Raw genomic sequence first — 17,877 nt, 5'->3', positions numbered from 1 at the left:
TTCTGTTTGGCTTCGAGTAGATCCGAATACTGACTTCGTGACATCCCTGCAACGCTTTTGTAGTCAATACGACATCCCTAGAATTATCGAGAAAGTTCCTGACAAGTCGGCGATATGCGTTTCCGCCATTTGACAATAGATGGCGTTGTACTTCCCAAGCATTCTTGATTTTCTAATCCTTTTGTTATCCGTTTCTGCTATTCGACGATAGATGGCGTTGCTCTTACCGGCGTCAAAATAATATTGTGGTAACTAATAGCTGTGTGGGTTAACAGTATACGTTACCAGTAATGTATACTCAATGACCAGTGATTTTAATTAATGATAAATTAACTGTGGAAAACAGATTATTTGTAGTTGTAAATTTACAATTTACAGGAATCCCTCTATTTTTTAAAACAGTATAGGTATAAAAATTATAAGTGACATTTTCTCATTCAAGTTCCAAAAATTTTCCGAACCTTACAAAAGCTTAATTTAATAAGTAAATCCAAATAATTAAAATTCTCCAATTTTAGGAGAAAAAAAGCTTAAAAGCTATTCGTCATGTAACATGTAAATAATGTTTTTCTGAACATAGCGCATTTGTTAAACAAATTGAGACTATGAAATATCCCGCTCATTTTATTATTAAATTAGCCTGCGCTAGTTTCCTTCAAGCTAGGGGAAACTAATTTGCTTTGGGAAATAAAAAATATACTCAGCGTATCGCTCGGAGTTTACATTGTTTTTTTCTAGAAAATTAATCTTTGTCTCTCGTCACAGTAGACGTTACCGAGAAATTGAAATAATGTAAAAACATCAATTTTTTGTTGTTGTTTAGAGCTTGTGCTTGCTTTAGTTGACGCTCAGTTTTATAAATAAAATGCAACCTCTTTAATCCAATTAATTGGATAAGTTTTATGAGAATTACCCAAGCACATTGTATTAAAAATTTTAATGGTAAGCTTTAATTGTATTTCTTTTGTATGCCTTGAAATAATACTTCAACAATATCATTAAGATCTATGATACTAATATAAAAGATACAGAAAATATTGTAAATAATTAAATTCACGTTTTAAAATTAAATAGACCAAGGTTACTTACTTATCTAAGCATTTCTAGGTATTGAATCTTAAGAGTATTCTTGTAAGGAAAAAAAGTTTGTAAATTAGTCGGTAAGCAATAAAAGATATTTTCCAATAGTTACATGTTTATTAATGAAAAATTATCATATAGAACTTGCGAATGAAATATTACATCACATTACGCTGCAAAATCGTACATGGTGATGAAGATGTTTACAAAAAAACGAAATTACGCAAATTTCGTGTATGGAGAACAAACAACAAGTATCTATTATCAATGTTAGTAACTATTTGGCCTCAAAACATGTAATAGATTGTGTATAAAAATATATATTTTATTATATCAACGAACTTGTTGGCTTATAATAATACAAAACGAAAAAGCTACTTCTAAACTTTTATTATTCTTAAAAATAGAAACAATACACTATATATGATTTATTGAAATGTTTTTTTTTTTCTTCCCCGCTTAGGCAGACGAGCATACGGCCCACCTGATGGTGAGTGGTCACCGTTGCTCTGGACGTCAGCAATGCCAGAGGCAGAGCCAAGCCGCTGTCTACCGTATCGATGCAACGAACACAAAATCATAGCGAAAATTGATAATTTATTAATATCATGAAGGCAATACGAGTATAACACAATAAAAAAAACTAGCTGATGCGTATATTGTACCACGTGCACGCCACACGCCTCCAATCACACCCTTTTGCACCACATTGCAGTTTCCAGAAAATATAAAGTTACTAGTGACGACCTATATATAGATCTATATCAATGCTATAAACGATCACTCCACACCCCTTTTAATAGTATTTTGAATATCATTATACAGCATTATAATACCGAATAAATGATCCTTCAATAAGTTTTCAATGTTTAAGTTTATTTAATAATTACAATTTAAACATTCTGCGAATTCAGGATTGCCACGATTAACTTTTTAAGTTATGTTTTAAAGAGCACGTGCAAACCTTTATTATTAAAAGGCGGTCGAAGAGGACGAACGATCCGGCAAGTGACGGGTCGTTTGCGGAAAAAATAAAACCCTGTATCTTTGGGTGCGCGCCGGAAATTTGTTGGACAATCATGGACGTACAATGTGCGCCCGAGCTTAATGTAAATAGCATTTTTCCGAAGCAAAATTGCTGTGAAATGTTATGTGAAATATTTTGATACGTTGGAATTTGGAATGATGGTATGAAGCCTCGTTTTCCATTTTTATTACAATATGTTTCAGTATTAATCCACGCAGTCATGGAATTGAAAACTTAACGTAGAATGTTTAGTGATAATTAAAGAGTGTCGACCAATACAGTTTAAGAATTAAGTAAAATTATTTTTAAAATTACTGTTAGGTAGAATCAGTGAATCGATTTTATTTTATTTTTCATATTTGTATTGCGAACGTAACTAAAAAACAAGCACTACTAAATAAAATGTCTCTAAATTCTAAAATTAGATTTTTTATGTAATATATATGGTTTTTTTAGAAACAGAGTTCTAAAATATATTTTTTCATTACGCGGAGTGTAGGTACTGTGCAGATCTCTATAAATTCATAAAAATATATTTTATTGCTAAAAATCACATTGCTTATGAGCTCGTGTGTACTTGTGACATTTTGAAATTATCAATATAAAATATAGCTGTTTCTTATTTTAAAACAAAGACGTCTCGGTAAAATAATAAATACACACACAGTTAGTTTTTGTCAAGGCGTTGAAAGAGTGCGTTCATTCGGCGGGCGGGAAATACATAAGTTGCACGAATTACTAAGTACATAGGTCTTTTAAAAAATAAGATACACAGCTGTTGAAATGTACGATTTCGAAATCACAACCATCAAGTCGGATCTACCATTTGCAAAAATCACTTGTGTAGTTTTAATTTATTAAATTTCATTTAATTTTAATTTTTTTTTAAGACATGCTATTTATTCTAAAATGTAAAAAAAAAGTATAATAATTTTCGATGTTCAATAGTTGAACATTCGATTTCGAGATTATTCTATTGCTTAAATCATCTGTAATGTGTTGTACAAGTTACAAAAGGGAGCGTCTTCGCCTTCCTGCAACCAATTTTCGGTCGAGTACAAATTATTGTATGTCTCCACCACGTGGAAAGTGTAGGCGTGGCGACTCTTATCAGATTTGTTGTGGGAGCTCTTATGTACAACGTTGCCGTGTAATAATATACACGTTCCTGAAAAAAGAAACGGATCCTGTATCGAGAGCTTTTTAAAAATCATTGTAAGATCGTAATACTCTTACGTGAATTTAAATTTGAATTGTTTTTTTTTTTTTTTATATAACCACGATTGAAATATTGTGATATATTCAGCCTTTGTTACGTAATAAGGAATTATAGCCAGCTCGTAATCATTTTTAATGGAAATTCAAAACGTTGATTTAAATTATAGACAAACTTTATTTATTTACATTCATGCACACACGATCAAACTAATTAGATGAACTAGCGAGATAAAATATATAATGATTCTCTAGCAATAACAAGATGGAAGGAGCTTCGTGTTTATAGTTATTGTACCACGCTGTTCTAACAGAAACCGCAAATTAAAAATATACTAGAGGTCCCGCAGTAGTCGAAATTCGACTATAATTAATTGGAATTGTAAGTTTGTACACTATTATGATTGTATTTTATACTTCTATAATTAAAAATTTCGCCACTATAAAAAATATGAACCAAGACAAACAATATTTAATCTATTCTCAATTTGACCACAGACGTCAAGAACAGAAGTTTGACAATAAATAGTATGCATGCGTGTGTGCGTCAAATGGTATGTAGTGTGTGTAATGTTTTCTTTATTGATTTAATGTATCTTTTATGCATTATTTAAAAAAAATATTAGCATTGTGCACTTCTTCTCTATATTCTCTATAAGTGTGCAAAATTTCATACTCCTCCGTCCGCGCAATTTTCGTAAAAAGGGATACAAAGTTTTTGCTTCACGTTTTAATATATAAATACCGTGGGCTAGTAAAAACTGTTGACTATTTCACGTCTATGACTATCGCTAAAACTGTACAAAGGAGATAAACATGTCAATTTATTGCTTATTGATTATTTTAGCTAATAAGTAAAATTAAAGAAAAAATACCTTTCGAAACCGGTATGGGTGTAAAGCTAGATTGTGGATAAACCGCTGCAGGTTTATCATAGATTAAAGCCTCGTCACTGTCTTCATCTGGGTTGCGGATCAAACGTCTGTGCACTCCTGACCTGTGAGAGCCTCGAGACAGCCACAGACAGCCGTTTTGAACTGTGGCTTCTTCAAGAGCTATCCAGAAGCCAACTGGGGGAGTTGGTTCTGTGTACAGATATGTTGCGTCTTGATGTGCAACCACTGTGGAGAAACGATAATTTAAATGATTTGTACGTAATGGTTTGAAAGACTAGAATTACGAGTTTAAGGGTACAGGGCTCATTGCTCGTAGAACAGGTGGCCGCTAAATCAATAAGTTCTCGAGTGGCGACCACGTACCGGAAGCCGTAACGCCGACGCGGGCAGCCCTTCCAGAGGGTGAACTGATGACTTGTCGAATGCTAAGGAAATCCGCTGGTTGCAGGTCGCCTAACATCGCATGTGACGAGCCTTGGGGAGACCTCTGTGCGACAGTGGACGTCTATGGGCTGATAGATAGATAGTATAAAATCGGCGCAGCGTCGACCTTGTTATTGTAAGGTTAAATGAAACTAATTTATACGAATATGATACCTGATCATTTATGCGAAATAATTTGGCGGACCCGTCACAAAATATGTGTATGTAATTTGTTACGATACCTGACTAATAGTATTGAATGTAGGTGTACTTACTCCTCGTAGGCGGTTTCCCTGGCATCGCTTAGTTATCGAATTCCAAAAATAATGGCTTAGTCTAATACTTTTTTTCCATAAAACAGGATAATTAGCTTCGGAATAACAACTTCGAATAAATATTTCCAAGAAAAATAATAGCGCTCCCAGCAAATTGAGAATTAATTTTGATATTTTTGTTTACCGTAATTCTTCGTCTTTAGATTAAGATTCATTGCGTTTTAATGTATCGTTTGAGGATTGCATTTAAATTCGATTGTTTTTAATTTTATTGAATTTTTAGCATAAAGCATCTCAATACAAAACCATGGTGTGTTTTAATAAAATAAGGTTGACAAGCTCATCAGCTAAAGCTGCATGAAAGCCGCAGCCGAAAACTGAATATTTCAGGCATTAGAATAAAATATATGTTGCCCCATAGATAGCGGAAGTAATTCGTGAACCTATTATGTATTTCATTAGAAAAACTGGTAGCTGCCGGCTGGATTAGAAAACCGGCACGACCGCATCAATCAACACGGGTACCCGAGGGGTCATATTCTTTTAACCATGACGACTTCAAATTTTTTCCTAGATGTGTGGACGAGCTCACAGCGCACCTGGTGTTAAGTGGTTACTGGAACCCATAGACATCTACAACGTAAATGCGCCACACACCTTGAGATATAAGTTCTAAGATCTCAGTATAGTTACAACGACTGCCCCACCCTTCAAACTGAAACGCATTACTGCTTCACGGCAGAAATAGGCGGGGCGGTGGTCCGTATGTTGGTTACAAACTTGAGACGACAACGACATGATTTAAAGTTACGTAGGAGCTGTTTTTTGTGATGGACTCCATTAGCCCTCCAGATAAAAGCCTCCAGTAGTCATCATTAGGTAGAAAACGTTGAAAATTAACCTTTTTAAAAGCGGCTTTTTTGGTGAGCTGATTTGTGTCAATAAACTATTCATTTGGTACCCTACATAAATTTACTAAATTACATTTAGCACATAAAACATATTTTTTTAAGGTCTTTGATGTTTCGAGTGAATAAATTTTATTTCATTTGCGATTCAAATAGTAAAAAAATGTTAAAACGACAAGAAATGCTATTTGCTGAAAAGAATTTCGTTTGTCGAAAGAAATACGTTTTCTTCTTTAAATTGCTTAGATATAATTTGATTTGTTTTAGTATAAAATTGAGATACTTTTCAGGAGGAACTTTACGTTCGTAAAAATATATTTTTAACTACTTTTTAAGATAAAGGTACATTAATTTTACTATAATATCCGACGCTGGCAGCTCACTTAATGTTAAGAAGTTATTTTCATTCGTGAAAAATATAAGAATCGGAGATCATTTTATGAGTTTTAAATAAAATATAGAGCTTAAGCTTGCTAGAAGTCATTATTTTAAAGGTGATTCTTGTGAACCCGTCTGCAATTAGTTTAGAATATATAATACTAGCGAATTCACCTTATACATATATGCATGTGTAGGATGATTATTATATTTTCGATGTTTTTATATTTATGATCCAGGAAGTTGTCAAATGAGCATTTAAGAGCAAATATTACAAATTTTTCACAGAAGTTTGTATTAAAGAAAATGCTAATAAACGGACAGTTCTAATCAGAGTTAATGCACCGACCCTAATTTATTTTTAAGCTTTTTATTGTGAATTTGCGTTTTATATAAGATATACACAAACACACACTGCCCCAAACCATTCTATTATAATAGTTAATATAACAATAGTGTAATCTATCGTAATAATAATACTTGCCTTCGGAACCAATGCCAGGGTTCTTAAAAATATACATGCTTTGCACCACAGCCGGCTCGATAAAGCCAAGCTCTTTGCAAATGCTCTTCACGCGTTCACTATACGTGTAACATCTGAAAATCGGATGTAGGAGATGCAGTGCGTGACCGACCTAAATGTGAAATAGAAAAAAGAAATCATTAGAATTAAAAAATCAAACGTACTTATATTTATTTGTACTAGTGGTCTCGCAGTAGTCGAAATTCGACTATAATTAATTGAAATTGTAAGTTTGTACACTATTATTATTCTATTTTCAAAGATATACTTCTATAGTCACAAATTTCGCCAAGACTACACTATAGAAAAATATTAATAAAGACAAAAAATATTTAATCTATTCTCAATTTGACCACAGACGTCAAGAACAAAAGTTGACAATAAATAAATAGTATGCATGCGTGTGTGCGTCAAATATATGGTAGTGTGTGTAAGGTTTTTTTTATTGATGTAATGTATTTTTAGGCATAATTAAAAAAATAATATTAACATTCTCCTTCTCCTTCTCTATGTTCTCTATAAGTGTGGGAAATTTCATACTCCTCCGACCGCGCAATTTTCGTAAAAAGGGATACAAAGTTTTTCCTTCACGTATTATTTATTTGTGTTCTTTGTTAAAGTTTCAAATAGAATGCATTTATACAACGGAACAGAATAAAGAAACTCGAATCACATCAGCACTCACTACTGCAGTTCTAGCATTTGTGACACCTTATTTGCCTGTAAAATACTCTGCGTCAATGCGAGCGTGAATTCAATTTATTAACAGGTGTGCGAAGCGAGAAAATTGTTTTGTGCTATTCGCGCAAACAATACGATGGCACAGTGATTATTTCTCAGTGCTTGTGGCAACACATTTAGTGCCTTTTTTTCAATTTATTAAAATACACAATAAGGTGAGTGAGACTTTGATCTACAGCCTAGTTGTTATATATAGTACCTACTAGCTAGTGGGGATTTTAGTCATTTTGTTTTAATAATAAATAAACATAAATTAATAAATAATCCTGTGTACAGACTCTGGTCGCAAACATTGTTACATTACGAAAAAAAAACAGAATTTAGAATCTGACTTTTTGTCATAATTTTTTTTATACAGTTTTTTCATTTCCGGTAATAGAAAGAATTGTTGTAACAGCGTTGCACGGCAGGAGCCAAACGCAATTCTAGAAACCATTCAATCGCTTGGTCGAGTGTTTTTGTATTTGGGTTTTAGTAGACTTAACGAAAAGTCCTCAAATGGGGCTCACATTTGTAAAATTTTGGTATATTTATTTAAAAAAATATATTAATAAGTACAGTAACAAGTTCATAGATCTTATAGCTATCTAAAAATTAAACGCGGTGTGCGTATAGCCGCAATAATAATAATAAATATCTCATTTAAAAGAAAAAAAATATATAAAAATATTTGTAGTAAAGATATACAAAATAAGTAGTTAAAGTAGATTTATGATTACTAGCGTGGCAGCCCTAACAGCTAGTGCAGTCTCGTGTACCTTGTTTAATGAAATCTCCGGTTCGACTGTAAGATTTCCATCGGCGTCGATGGCTCCCTCTTCGAAGAAACACCTTATCTTGTCGTTGCTTTCTAGGAAATATTTATCCTTTAAATGCTGGAATTAAAAATAATTTTCTTTTAGCATTTTCGTTGACTAGTTTTCTTTTTGGAATGTTTTTTTTATCAAGCAGGCTATGTATATCTGCTTTAAGTTATTAAAATTCGTCAAATCAATCATAGGCATCTACGATGTTATCGTTTTGATATGATTTGATGTTGTTACTGGTGGTAGGACCACTTGTGAATCTGCGCGGGTAGGTACCACCGCCCTGCCTATTTCTGCCGTGAAGCAGTAATGCCTTTCGGTTTGAAGGGCGGGGCAGCCGTTGTAACTATAGTGAGATCTTAGAACTTATATCTCAAGGTGGGTGGCGCATTCACATTGTAGATGTCAGGCAGAATATTATTGCAAGTGACTGTAGTGACTTGCAACTCACAACGAAGCAGTACAAAAGACTTTTCATTTAATTTTTTCAATAAAATATCGCTCGATGCTTCGTTATTCAACTTGAGAAACTAAGCGAAAAAAGGAATCGAATTGAATTTGAAAGGAATTGAATTTCCTATTGCATCTCTTGTTATTTGTTTGGGAAATTGTTTTGTATCATAAATAAATAATGTGATAACTTGTATCTTGGCTGTACGATAAAACGTTTTGTTTTCAACTGTACCAAATTAAACACGTTCTATGTATTAATTTAGATTTTTGAATAGCGTTTATTATTGATAAAACTTGCTTAACAATAAACGTAACCCTATCTTTTGTGGAATAATCATTTAATAAACATATTTTCCAGTAACGAAGGAGGAGCGCTGGAATTATATTTTAATTTAAGGGCTACACGAATATAATATTATGTTAAAAAAAACAAAGTCACTTACTGTTTTCTCTGTTGTCGAGAACGTTGCTCTCTCCTCTATGTCTGGCAAGTTTTCAGTGAATTCCAATCCAGCGGCTTTGATTTCATCACATTCCGCAACATGAAGAAAGTCTTCTAGGATCGCGTAGCCGTCCGTAATCAACTAAAGTGAAAAAAAGGAGTATTAGAATTGCTGTGAAATGCGAATCATGGATGTCAGAAATGCCAGGGGCCGAGCCAAACCGCTGCCTACCGCTTGATACTCTCCACAAGCGTTGTTGAAAGCGCCATGAATACAACGAGGAATTGGAATCCCTCGATACGTGTTCATTGGAAGCCACGATTTGAGTTCAATACAAATTTACAAATTAAGATATCATCTTCATATGTTCACGAACATGATATCTAAAATTTATAACATAGTCTTATTACGTTCACGAATGTAATGTGCTTAAAACAACAAGCCGCTTTCAATATAATAGTGAAAAACTGGCAATACTTCGTTTCCAAAACATTAAAGGTAAACAAAGCACGTACGATGATCGTGACAGTCCCTGCCGCCCCCACGGAATGTTCTATTTGTAACTTCTACATTATTTTAGAACGATTATTTCAATGCCGAACGTTGTGTTTGGTTTTCGTCTAATATACATTTGTTTATTTGACATATTAGTGCAACAGTAGGTAAACAACTACATGTTTTTGTTTGGACTCTTTGAGCGAATGATTTTACGGTCTACCCAAAGTTAAGGTTATCGGCGATTTTAGATACGCGAACACCTTCAATCCCTAATGTTAATCGATTTTAAAACTACTTTTAGTTATGTAAACGAATTATCGAAACACAAGCATTTACTAAGGATTATTGATAGTATGCTAAACGCTAAAATATGGACGGTGTTATATTAAAAATATGTTTATTTTCATACGGTGAACATAACTTAATTTCATTATCCGGTATGACGATCGAGTCTTTTTTGCAAAAAACTCCAGCGATGGTATCTCCACAGTACATCCACGAGCTGGCAAACTAGGTGCCTCCTTGTTTTCAAGTTGAAATCAAAGATAAATTGACTTGTACCTGTATCTATAAATTTTTATAAAAAAAAAATAGTATGGGTTCGTTGGTCACGGACGCCAAGGTAATTTGTAAAGTTTCAAGTTTGAATGCTTGAATTTTTTAACACTTATATGTTTATTAGCATAATGTTTATAAAAATAACAACTCTAAGCTTAATAATTTATATAAAAAAATACTATTTTCCAAAAGTATTACGCTATAATTTTCTTTTGTGCTTGTTGTTGAAATGTTTGGATGTTCAAAACACATTTACAGCTAATATTGTTTGCACAAGGTGTCCTTTATGTCCTTCTGTAAATCCGATTATTTCGATTCAACGCTCTGTGTGGACTGTAAACATATTAGTGTTTATGTCTCTTTGTGGAAATTTTGAAATAAAATTCTATCTTTTGTCGGAGGCTTACTACAAAATACTGTCTTTTATAAGAAAAGTTCCACGAACTGGAGCTTAACATCAAAGAAGCATCATACGTTCATCTTCCTACACGACATTTGAACACAAAGGCTTAATCTGGCCAATGATCTCTCTATATATATTCAATTTCAAATGAAACTAATTTTATTTAAAAATTGTGCCTGTGTTTACAAAAACCTTAGTGTTTAATTAATCCGCCATCTTTGATGACAGGTCCAAGTGGAAAATGCCCGCGCATTGCAGCGACAGTTATTCGCGGAGTTGAGGGCTTTTAGTTATTTCAACATTCACTATCAAGAGTATTTGCACGGACAGCCACCGGGTCGAGGTATCTACGCTCTGGCACACACACAAATCAAAATAAGATTTGTTAGTGCAAGCTATCTGATTGTGCCGCAAAGTAATCATCACAATTAATTGTTTTAAATAAAATTTCAGTCTGTGAATTGAAATTTAATGAAATTTAGTTGTAAATAAAAAATATATAAATATATGGTATGAAATTTATGATCATTATTCCATCACATAGTACCTAATTAAAATCAGGTGTTAGTTCTAATTAGTTCTGATAGTAAGGTAACTAAGAGAAGTGTCCGAGATAAATTGTGTTACGGAAAACGTGAGTGCTTGCTCACATCGCTCACTATATATCACATCATTATAACCACATATGTGTAACATGTGGAACACGTTTCGCATCGCCAAGGAGGCGACCTGATTTGTCAGGTTCAGATAGCCATTGCCATCACTTCGCACAGTGATTCGAGAAAAAATAGATCGTTACAAGAAATAATAAACTCATTTTTCGAACCAATTTAAACCATCTTTCGCAATAGCCGTGTTATCAAAAAACAAAATAAAGGTATTCCCTTAATGGTTGAAATCTAAATTATTGAAATAGCTTTTTTAAATATTGAATGATACTTGGATTCTTTGCCTGTTTCACAAAAAAAAATATCAACCAGTTCAAAATAATAGAAATTATGACAACGACAAATTAGATATTTCAAAACATAAATACTTAGTTCAAATAGGATTCGTATTTCAGTTAAAATGCTGGAATCAGTCGTCTGGTGTTAATGACCTCACTGTTATCTGCGTTGCCTACGTTTTCTTACTGCCACAGGACAGAATAATTGAAAACATGGTAGTGACGTTAAGTCAGACGATTGCTACCAGAACAAAATAATCTAGTTTCAAAATCAGATCAAGCTGGGTTAATATCGCATTACTCAAAATACAAATAATCTCGAAAAGTACAACAAAACACAGGTTGTTTGTTTGTTGAAGAATAGTTTGTAAAGTGTTAAAGAATATCTGTATTTTCAATGTATTCTTTAATATTTCTTGAAATTTTTATGTTGTTGCTCAGTAGAAAAACGTGTACAAAAAACAATTTATTTTGTCATTAAATGTATACACGCCCTACGTTGTTTTTCAAATTATATTCAACATATTGTACATGTGTTTGTGTGTGTGAGCATGTGCTCGCGTGCTATGCATTGTATTTGATGTATAATAATTGTCAAGAAAAAAATAAATTTGTCAAGGAGATTAAGTCGACGGACTCATTAAAGGCGCCAATATAATTTGCATCACCGTAAGTTGAGTTAAATATATTGTTATTATGATACAGTAGTGTTACAAACTATCAAACTATACACGACCTTCACCAATGAAGAGACCGACTCAGAAGAATTCTTTTTGTAATTTCTCTCATTTATATTTGTTGATTAACGGCAAAGTTCTGTAATGACTGCTATAAGTTCACGACATAAGATCGAAGAGTTAATTAAACATTGGTAATGGATTGAAGGACATTGAAGAATATTTTGATATTAAAAGTGATCCACTGCTTTAAAATCAATGTCAAATTGAGCAATTTGAATTGCACTTGTAATTAGTATTAATGTAGGTATCAACCCACGTATGATTAACCTGGCTGAAGATGCAATTTGTCAATTTCGGGTGGACGAGGTGGAAACTATATATCGCAAAATTTGTAATGACCTCAAGTAAGGTCAATGAACATCTCGGGCAATGGTTACCCGGATCAAGATGTCTGTAGTCGCTTTAAGATGAGTTTTCCTGTATTATTTTTAGGTAATAGTTGTAGTCGAGAGATTGAGACTCCAAAATGGTATATCAATTAGATTGAGATTCCATAAATAGGACAAGAAATAACTACACAAAAATGAGCACAAAACTAGTTAACTTTTCCTTTTTTTATGCGCAAGAAACAGGAAATACGTGAGAATTTAACAGCTGCCTAAGCTGTATTGGTATATTAGGTATAGTATTGCTCAGTTACGAATGTATTTCAATATACTTAGATGTGATTCTATAAAAGTAATATTGGTTTGATATTCTAAATAAATAAAAGAAAACCAGATGATGTCAACCAGTACTACGGAAATTTAAAATATCAAAATCTGAACACAGTAATTGGTTAGTGGTTATTCTGAAATGAGATCAAACCGAAGAAACTGTCAGATCTTTTGACTGTAGCTTTTTGCACGTCAAGTTATTAAAAATCAATTTACAATAAAATTATTTTTTCTTACTCTATTTTTAATTCAAATTAATTAAAATTCATTTTCTATTTTTTAGTTGGATTTTCTGTAAAAGCGTATTTTGTAATTTTTTTTAAACTATTATTTATTTTTAATTTTTTTAGTTGAATTTTAAATTTTTCAATTTTAATATTGAATTGTGTTCGGTCCTTAATAAGTATACCAAATTTAGAGTTAATCCGACGTTTTGAAGGGGGTCAAAATCATGTTCAAAGATTCCGTTACAGACATACGTCTGAAGCTAATAAAATCGTATTAAAATTAGTAAGTACACTCTATGTATATAAGCTGAAATTTAGACAAATTAAAACTTGCTGGCCAACAATACTGTACAGTATTCGAAACGTGTGATTAAATATTTTATTGGCAAATTTCAATAATTCCAATTTTCAATCGTAATTCTCAGTAAGGGAAATGTTTTAATGTTTTATAAATGTCCTAAAGTGTACGCCTGCGTTATATGTAAATCTTACGGTATTTTATTATTAGATGCACACGTTCGCTCACGTGGGCAATGGAAGCGTCACGACTCAGTTTAGTTGTACAGCGCTTTAGTGAATTACTCATAATAAGCGTTCGCGGTGAAACATATGTACGCTCACGACATCCGCCTACCATTTTCGAGAACTTATGTATAATTATTTCTGTATTTCTAAGCGAAAAAAAAAACGAACAATACAAGTACATAAATTATATCTGTTTAATTCTTATAACGTCTATAATTGAACGTCAAACAACAATATCAAAGTAAAGCATGTCGTAATTTATTTAAAGCACACTGAAGCAAAAACAATTCATAATGTTTCCATGGCTTAAATATTTTGTCGACAATGAATTGATAAATTTGTTAAACAGGCATTTAATCGCGTACCACGCGAAAATGTATGAAATTATTATTCTGTTATATTCTCGTTGACACAAGCTACTTATAGTTTTGTTCCAGAATAATGTTCTAGAATCATGCGCGTAGGTCACGTTTCTATCAATATTACGTAAAATAAATAAATCTATTAAAGTGAAAACGGAAAAATAAAAAACAAATAGTATATAAAAGTTTATGATGTATGTAAATATTATTATGTATCTTTAGGTAAAAATTCGAATAATATGATTATTCAGTTTATTCGCCACCAACATTATATTTGGTACTTAGTTGTGTAATTTCGTCTCTGTGCAAATACTATATAAGTTACTATGATTTTTTCATTCTTTGTTTATTAGATAGTGACCTAGATAATTTCTTATTATGGAATACATGAACTGGTATTAAATATGTACTGACTTAAATCATTGACAACGATGTGATGATTCAATTCGAATCCAATACGAACGATATAAGTATGAAAAAAAAAATTAATAATAGAAGTGGTTAGTTGTTATTTTCTGGTATTAAAACATAAATTTTGTATTATTTGATTAAATTATATATTATACTTGCTGACCCGGCAGACTTCGTAGTGCCTCAATCGATAAATAAAAGACCTAAACTTTTGTATAAAATAAACTTAAAATAAACAAAAGGAATCCGTCTAACGGGGTGCACATCAAAGGAAAAACAAAATTGTTATTTTTATTTAAATCCGAGCATTTTCATATTTATCTACCTTTTAAACCTTCTCTGGACTTCCACAAATAATTCAAGATCAAAATTAGCCAAATCGGTCCAGCCGTTCTCGAGTTTTAGCGAGACCAACGAACAGCAAATCATCTTTATAATATATATAGATTTTTATTTATTGCTCATTCCGCAGTACTTGAAGCCGAAACTCATTATAGTAGCAAAAATGAATAAAGTATTGTCGATTAAACCTTAAGCTTAATACATTTGTAATATTTGACGTCAACAACCAATCTAGTATCGACTGGTTACCCGACCATCGACACAGAAATGTATCTAACAAACCGGATCTCGTGACTGCTTCGCGGCTGATATTTTACAAGTCAGTGGAACTGATCCGTGTGGACTTATAAAAATAAATATTCCGTATTCAAATGACTTTAAAGAAAAAGTGAATAAAGCCGTCCATTTTTAGGCACGAGATGAAGTATCCAAAAGTATTAGTAGTAGTTAGTATTAGTATAGCAGTATTAGTATTAGTAGTTCAAAAGTATATTATAGTAAGTAAGTGAAGTAACCCTCTCTTCAAACTGGAACGCACAAATGCTGTCTAGTAGACAATTTCATTGTACATATTATTATGTACGTAAGAAAGCGGTTCCAATTACTAATTCACGCTAAAGCTATGAATAAGTAAGTATCAGTGTCATCGCACACGTTGTTAATATAATATTACCGAATAATTAAAAAAAAACTAAAGTGTCTAATATATATATATATGTATATTTTAAATGATAAAAATATTCATATTTTTTTAAATAAAGTGTTTAAGGCTGTGTGTGTTAGTGCCAATAAACACATATTATTATGTGTAGTATTATCATATCAAACTGAAGCAAGAGATAGTAAAGGTCAAAAGTGCGCATTATCGTTCGAAAGTACCTACATAGCGACAGAGTGTTATTGTGTTTATTTGTAAATAAAATTACTTTTAATTTTATGCTCAACGAGTTGCATTATTCTATCTGTTGTTACATATTAAGTTTTACAAAATGAAATACGGACATTTTAAGAACAGGCTGATAAACAAAATGAAATAAATTAAACATAGAAATGTAAATTAATACAACCTGTGTTTGTGTTCATGGTCAACAATCGCCAATCTAATGTGTCTTATCTAAACTACGAGCATATATTTTATAGCTGTTTGTTTTTTGTATTTTAATGGTTTTTTTTATTGCCTTTGTTGGCAGACGAGCATACGGCCCAACTGATGGTAAGTGGTCACCGTCGCTCATGGACGTCAGCAATGCCAGTGGCAGAGCCAAGCCGCTGCCTACCTGAATAAGTGTTAGATAATTTTTTAATCGAACTTGACATTTGTGATTGGGCTTAATACCTATCTCACCGTGGTATCGGCATTTACTGGTGGTAGGACATCTTGTAAGTCCGCGCGGGTGGGTACCACCGCCCTGCCTATTTTGTGCCGTGAAGCAGTAATGCGTTTCGGTTTGAAGGGTGGGGCAGCCGTTGTAACTATACTTGAGACCTTAGAACTTATATCTAAAGGTGGGTGGCGCATTTACGTCGTAAATGTCTATGGGCTCCAGTAACCACTTAACACCAGGTGGGCTGTGAGCTCGTCCACTCATCTAGCAATAAAAAAAAAACCGAAGAATAAAATCACATGTACCCCCAAACCCAAGCAATGTAAGTTGTGTTGTCCATTAATTAATAATAATCAAAGAGAACGCGATCGTGGTCCCACATATCGTATTAAAAACAATTAAATTATACCATACCCGGTGTCCTTGATTACAATACACTTTTTTTTTTGTCTGTCCGATTGTTTGGCTTGAGCATCGAAAATACAACAATAAATAATTCAACAGTAAAAAAAAATCAATTTAATCCTCGTCTTGAATACACATTGTTCGAAATATCGTTGACAAATTATTTTGGGGGTAGATAGATATTTAACGGCGTCGAGAATGATGAAATCGCCATTTTGTTATTCGAACAGTTCATGGATAAGAAAAGGCAAGCGATGAACATCCACAATGCAATTTATGTAAACTGAAGATGTGTTTGAATGCTTTGATGGAAAGCTTTTTATTTATTTATTGCCCCTGTATGCAGACGAGCATACGGCCCACGTGATGGTGAGTGGTTACCGTCGCCCATGGACTTCAGCAATGCCAGGGGCAAATGTATGTTGTATAAATTATGTGCTTCAAATGATATAATTGTGCTAATCAAGCCGATAAATTTTAACATTTAACTAACACAAGATTTAAAAAAAATGCGTATGCTGTACATAATATATATAAATATATAAAGAGAATATATATTTATAAATGCACTATACGTAAATGCACTATACATAAATGTAATTTACAGAGTATTCACATCTACCATCCAATTTTTATTTTATTGTCAAGCACGTGCTTTCGCATTTGGGCGATAGTTAGAGAACGAACCAGAAATTCGTTTTTTATAAAAGATCAAAACGAACACTTGAAGACTACGTCTAAATAAATAAAAAAAAAACAAAATCTGAAGAAATGCAATACATGCGAGCATTTTACAAGAATATCGAATCATAAAGTACCCACCACCTCGCAAAAAAATTAAAATTCAATTAAATTTAACTGGAAAACATGTGGACGGGCTGATGAAATCTCAAGAAAACTAATTCGCGAGTGCAATATAAATAATTATAAAATTTACCTGGCTCTTTATTGAGTCGTGCATGATGCTAGCAATAAATTTACAAAAACAAAACGAATTTAAATACCGCCGATACTGAGTGGCAACACAAGACTGACTGGGGGCGTCAGCGGTCGACGGCGACAGTATGCCGCGGACTCGGGACTCCCACTTCATTGACGTCACGATACTTTAAATACTACGTCCAACGATTCTTGAATAGCATTGCGATGAGTACATGTACATTTTGAACGAGCATTGGATGAGCTGAGAAAGTGATGCATCGTATGCGCACGCGTTCGTGACATAGCACAGGGTGGGCGCGATTCCCATATGCGAACGATTGTTTTTTTTTTCTTTTTTTTGGGTCAAAGCTCTCGAGATTTCTGCTTTTA

At 32.9% G+C, this 17,877-nt stretch overlaps 1 protein-coding gene and 1 long non-coding RNA gene across 3 annotated transcripts; one reads left to right on the top strand and one right to left on the bottom strand.

The window, feature by feature from the left end:
• Nucleotides 1-1,177: 1,177 nt before the first annotated feature.
• Phyhd1 (Phytanoyl-CoA dioxygenase domain containing 1) lies at nucleotides 1,178-17,598 on the bottom strand. 2 transcript variants are annotated; one of them, XM_089734670.1, is made up of 6 exons: nucleotides 17,504-17,598; nucleotides 9,169-9,309; nucleotides 8,225-8,341; nucleotides 6,687-6,837; nucleotides 4,198-4,443; nucleotides 1,178-3,275 (listed from the first exon to the last, which is right to left on the bottom strand). In XM_089734670.1, exons 1-6 carry the CDS (start codon nucleotides 17,525-17,527, stop codon nucleotides 3,088-3,090), a joined length of 867 nt encoding a protein of 288 aa, XP_089590796.1. In that variant the 5' UTR covers nucleotides 17,528-17,598; the 3' UTR covers nucleotides 1,178-3,087. The 2 variants fall into 2 exon arrangements, with proteins under 2 accessions (XP_089590796.1, XP_089590743.1); XM_089734617.1 differs by lacking the exon at nucleotides 17,504-17,598 and adding an exon at nucleotides 9,400-9,589.
• LOC149503606 (uncharacterized) lies at nucleotides 7,539-11,133 on the top strand. The gene is made up of 2 exons (XR_016324605.1): nucleotides 7,539-7,621; nucleotides 10,856-11,133. It is a non-coding gene; the product is annotated as an uncharacterized LOC149503606 (long non-coding RNA).
• Nucleotides 17,599-17,877: the final 279 nt, after the last annotated feature.

The sequence above is a fragment of the Bombyx mandarina genome, chromosome 01 (assembly GCF_030267445.1).
Source record: "Bombyx mandarina strain Sakado chromosome 01, ASM3026744v2".
Classification (NCBI taxonomy): domain Eukaryota; kingdom Metazoa; phylum Arthropoda; class Insecta; order Lepidoptera; family Bombycidae; genus Bombyx; species Bombyx mandarina.
Note: the sequence above shows the minus strand (reverse complement) of the source record. Positions and strands in the feature narration are given on the sequence as shown.

Bases quoted from the DNA above. Each gene is read 5' to 3' on its own strand.
- Phyhd1 (XM_089734617.1), bottom strand. From the start codon at position 9,477: ATGAACACGTATCGAGGGATTCCAATTCCTCGTTGTATTCATGGCGCT. The intron at 8,342-9,168 runs GTAAGTGACTTT...TTTTAATTCCAG, and splicing joins TCTCGACAACAGAGAAAACA to CATTTAAAGGATAAATATTT. The intron at 4,444-6,686 runs GCAAGTATTATT...GTTTCTCCACAG, and splicing joins CCCTGGCATTGGTTCCGAAG to TGGTTGCACATCAAGACGCA.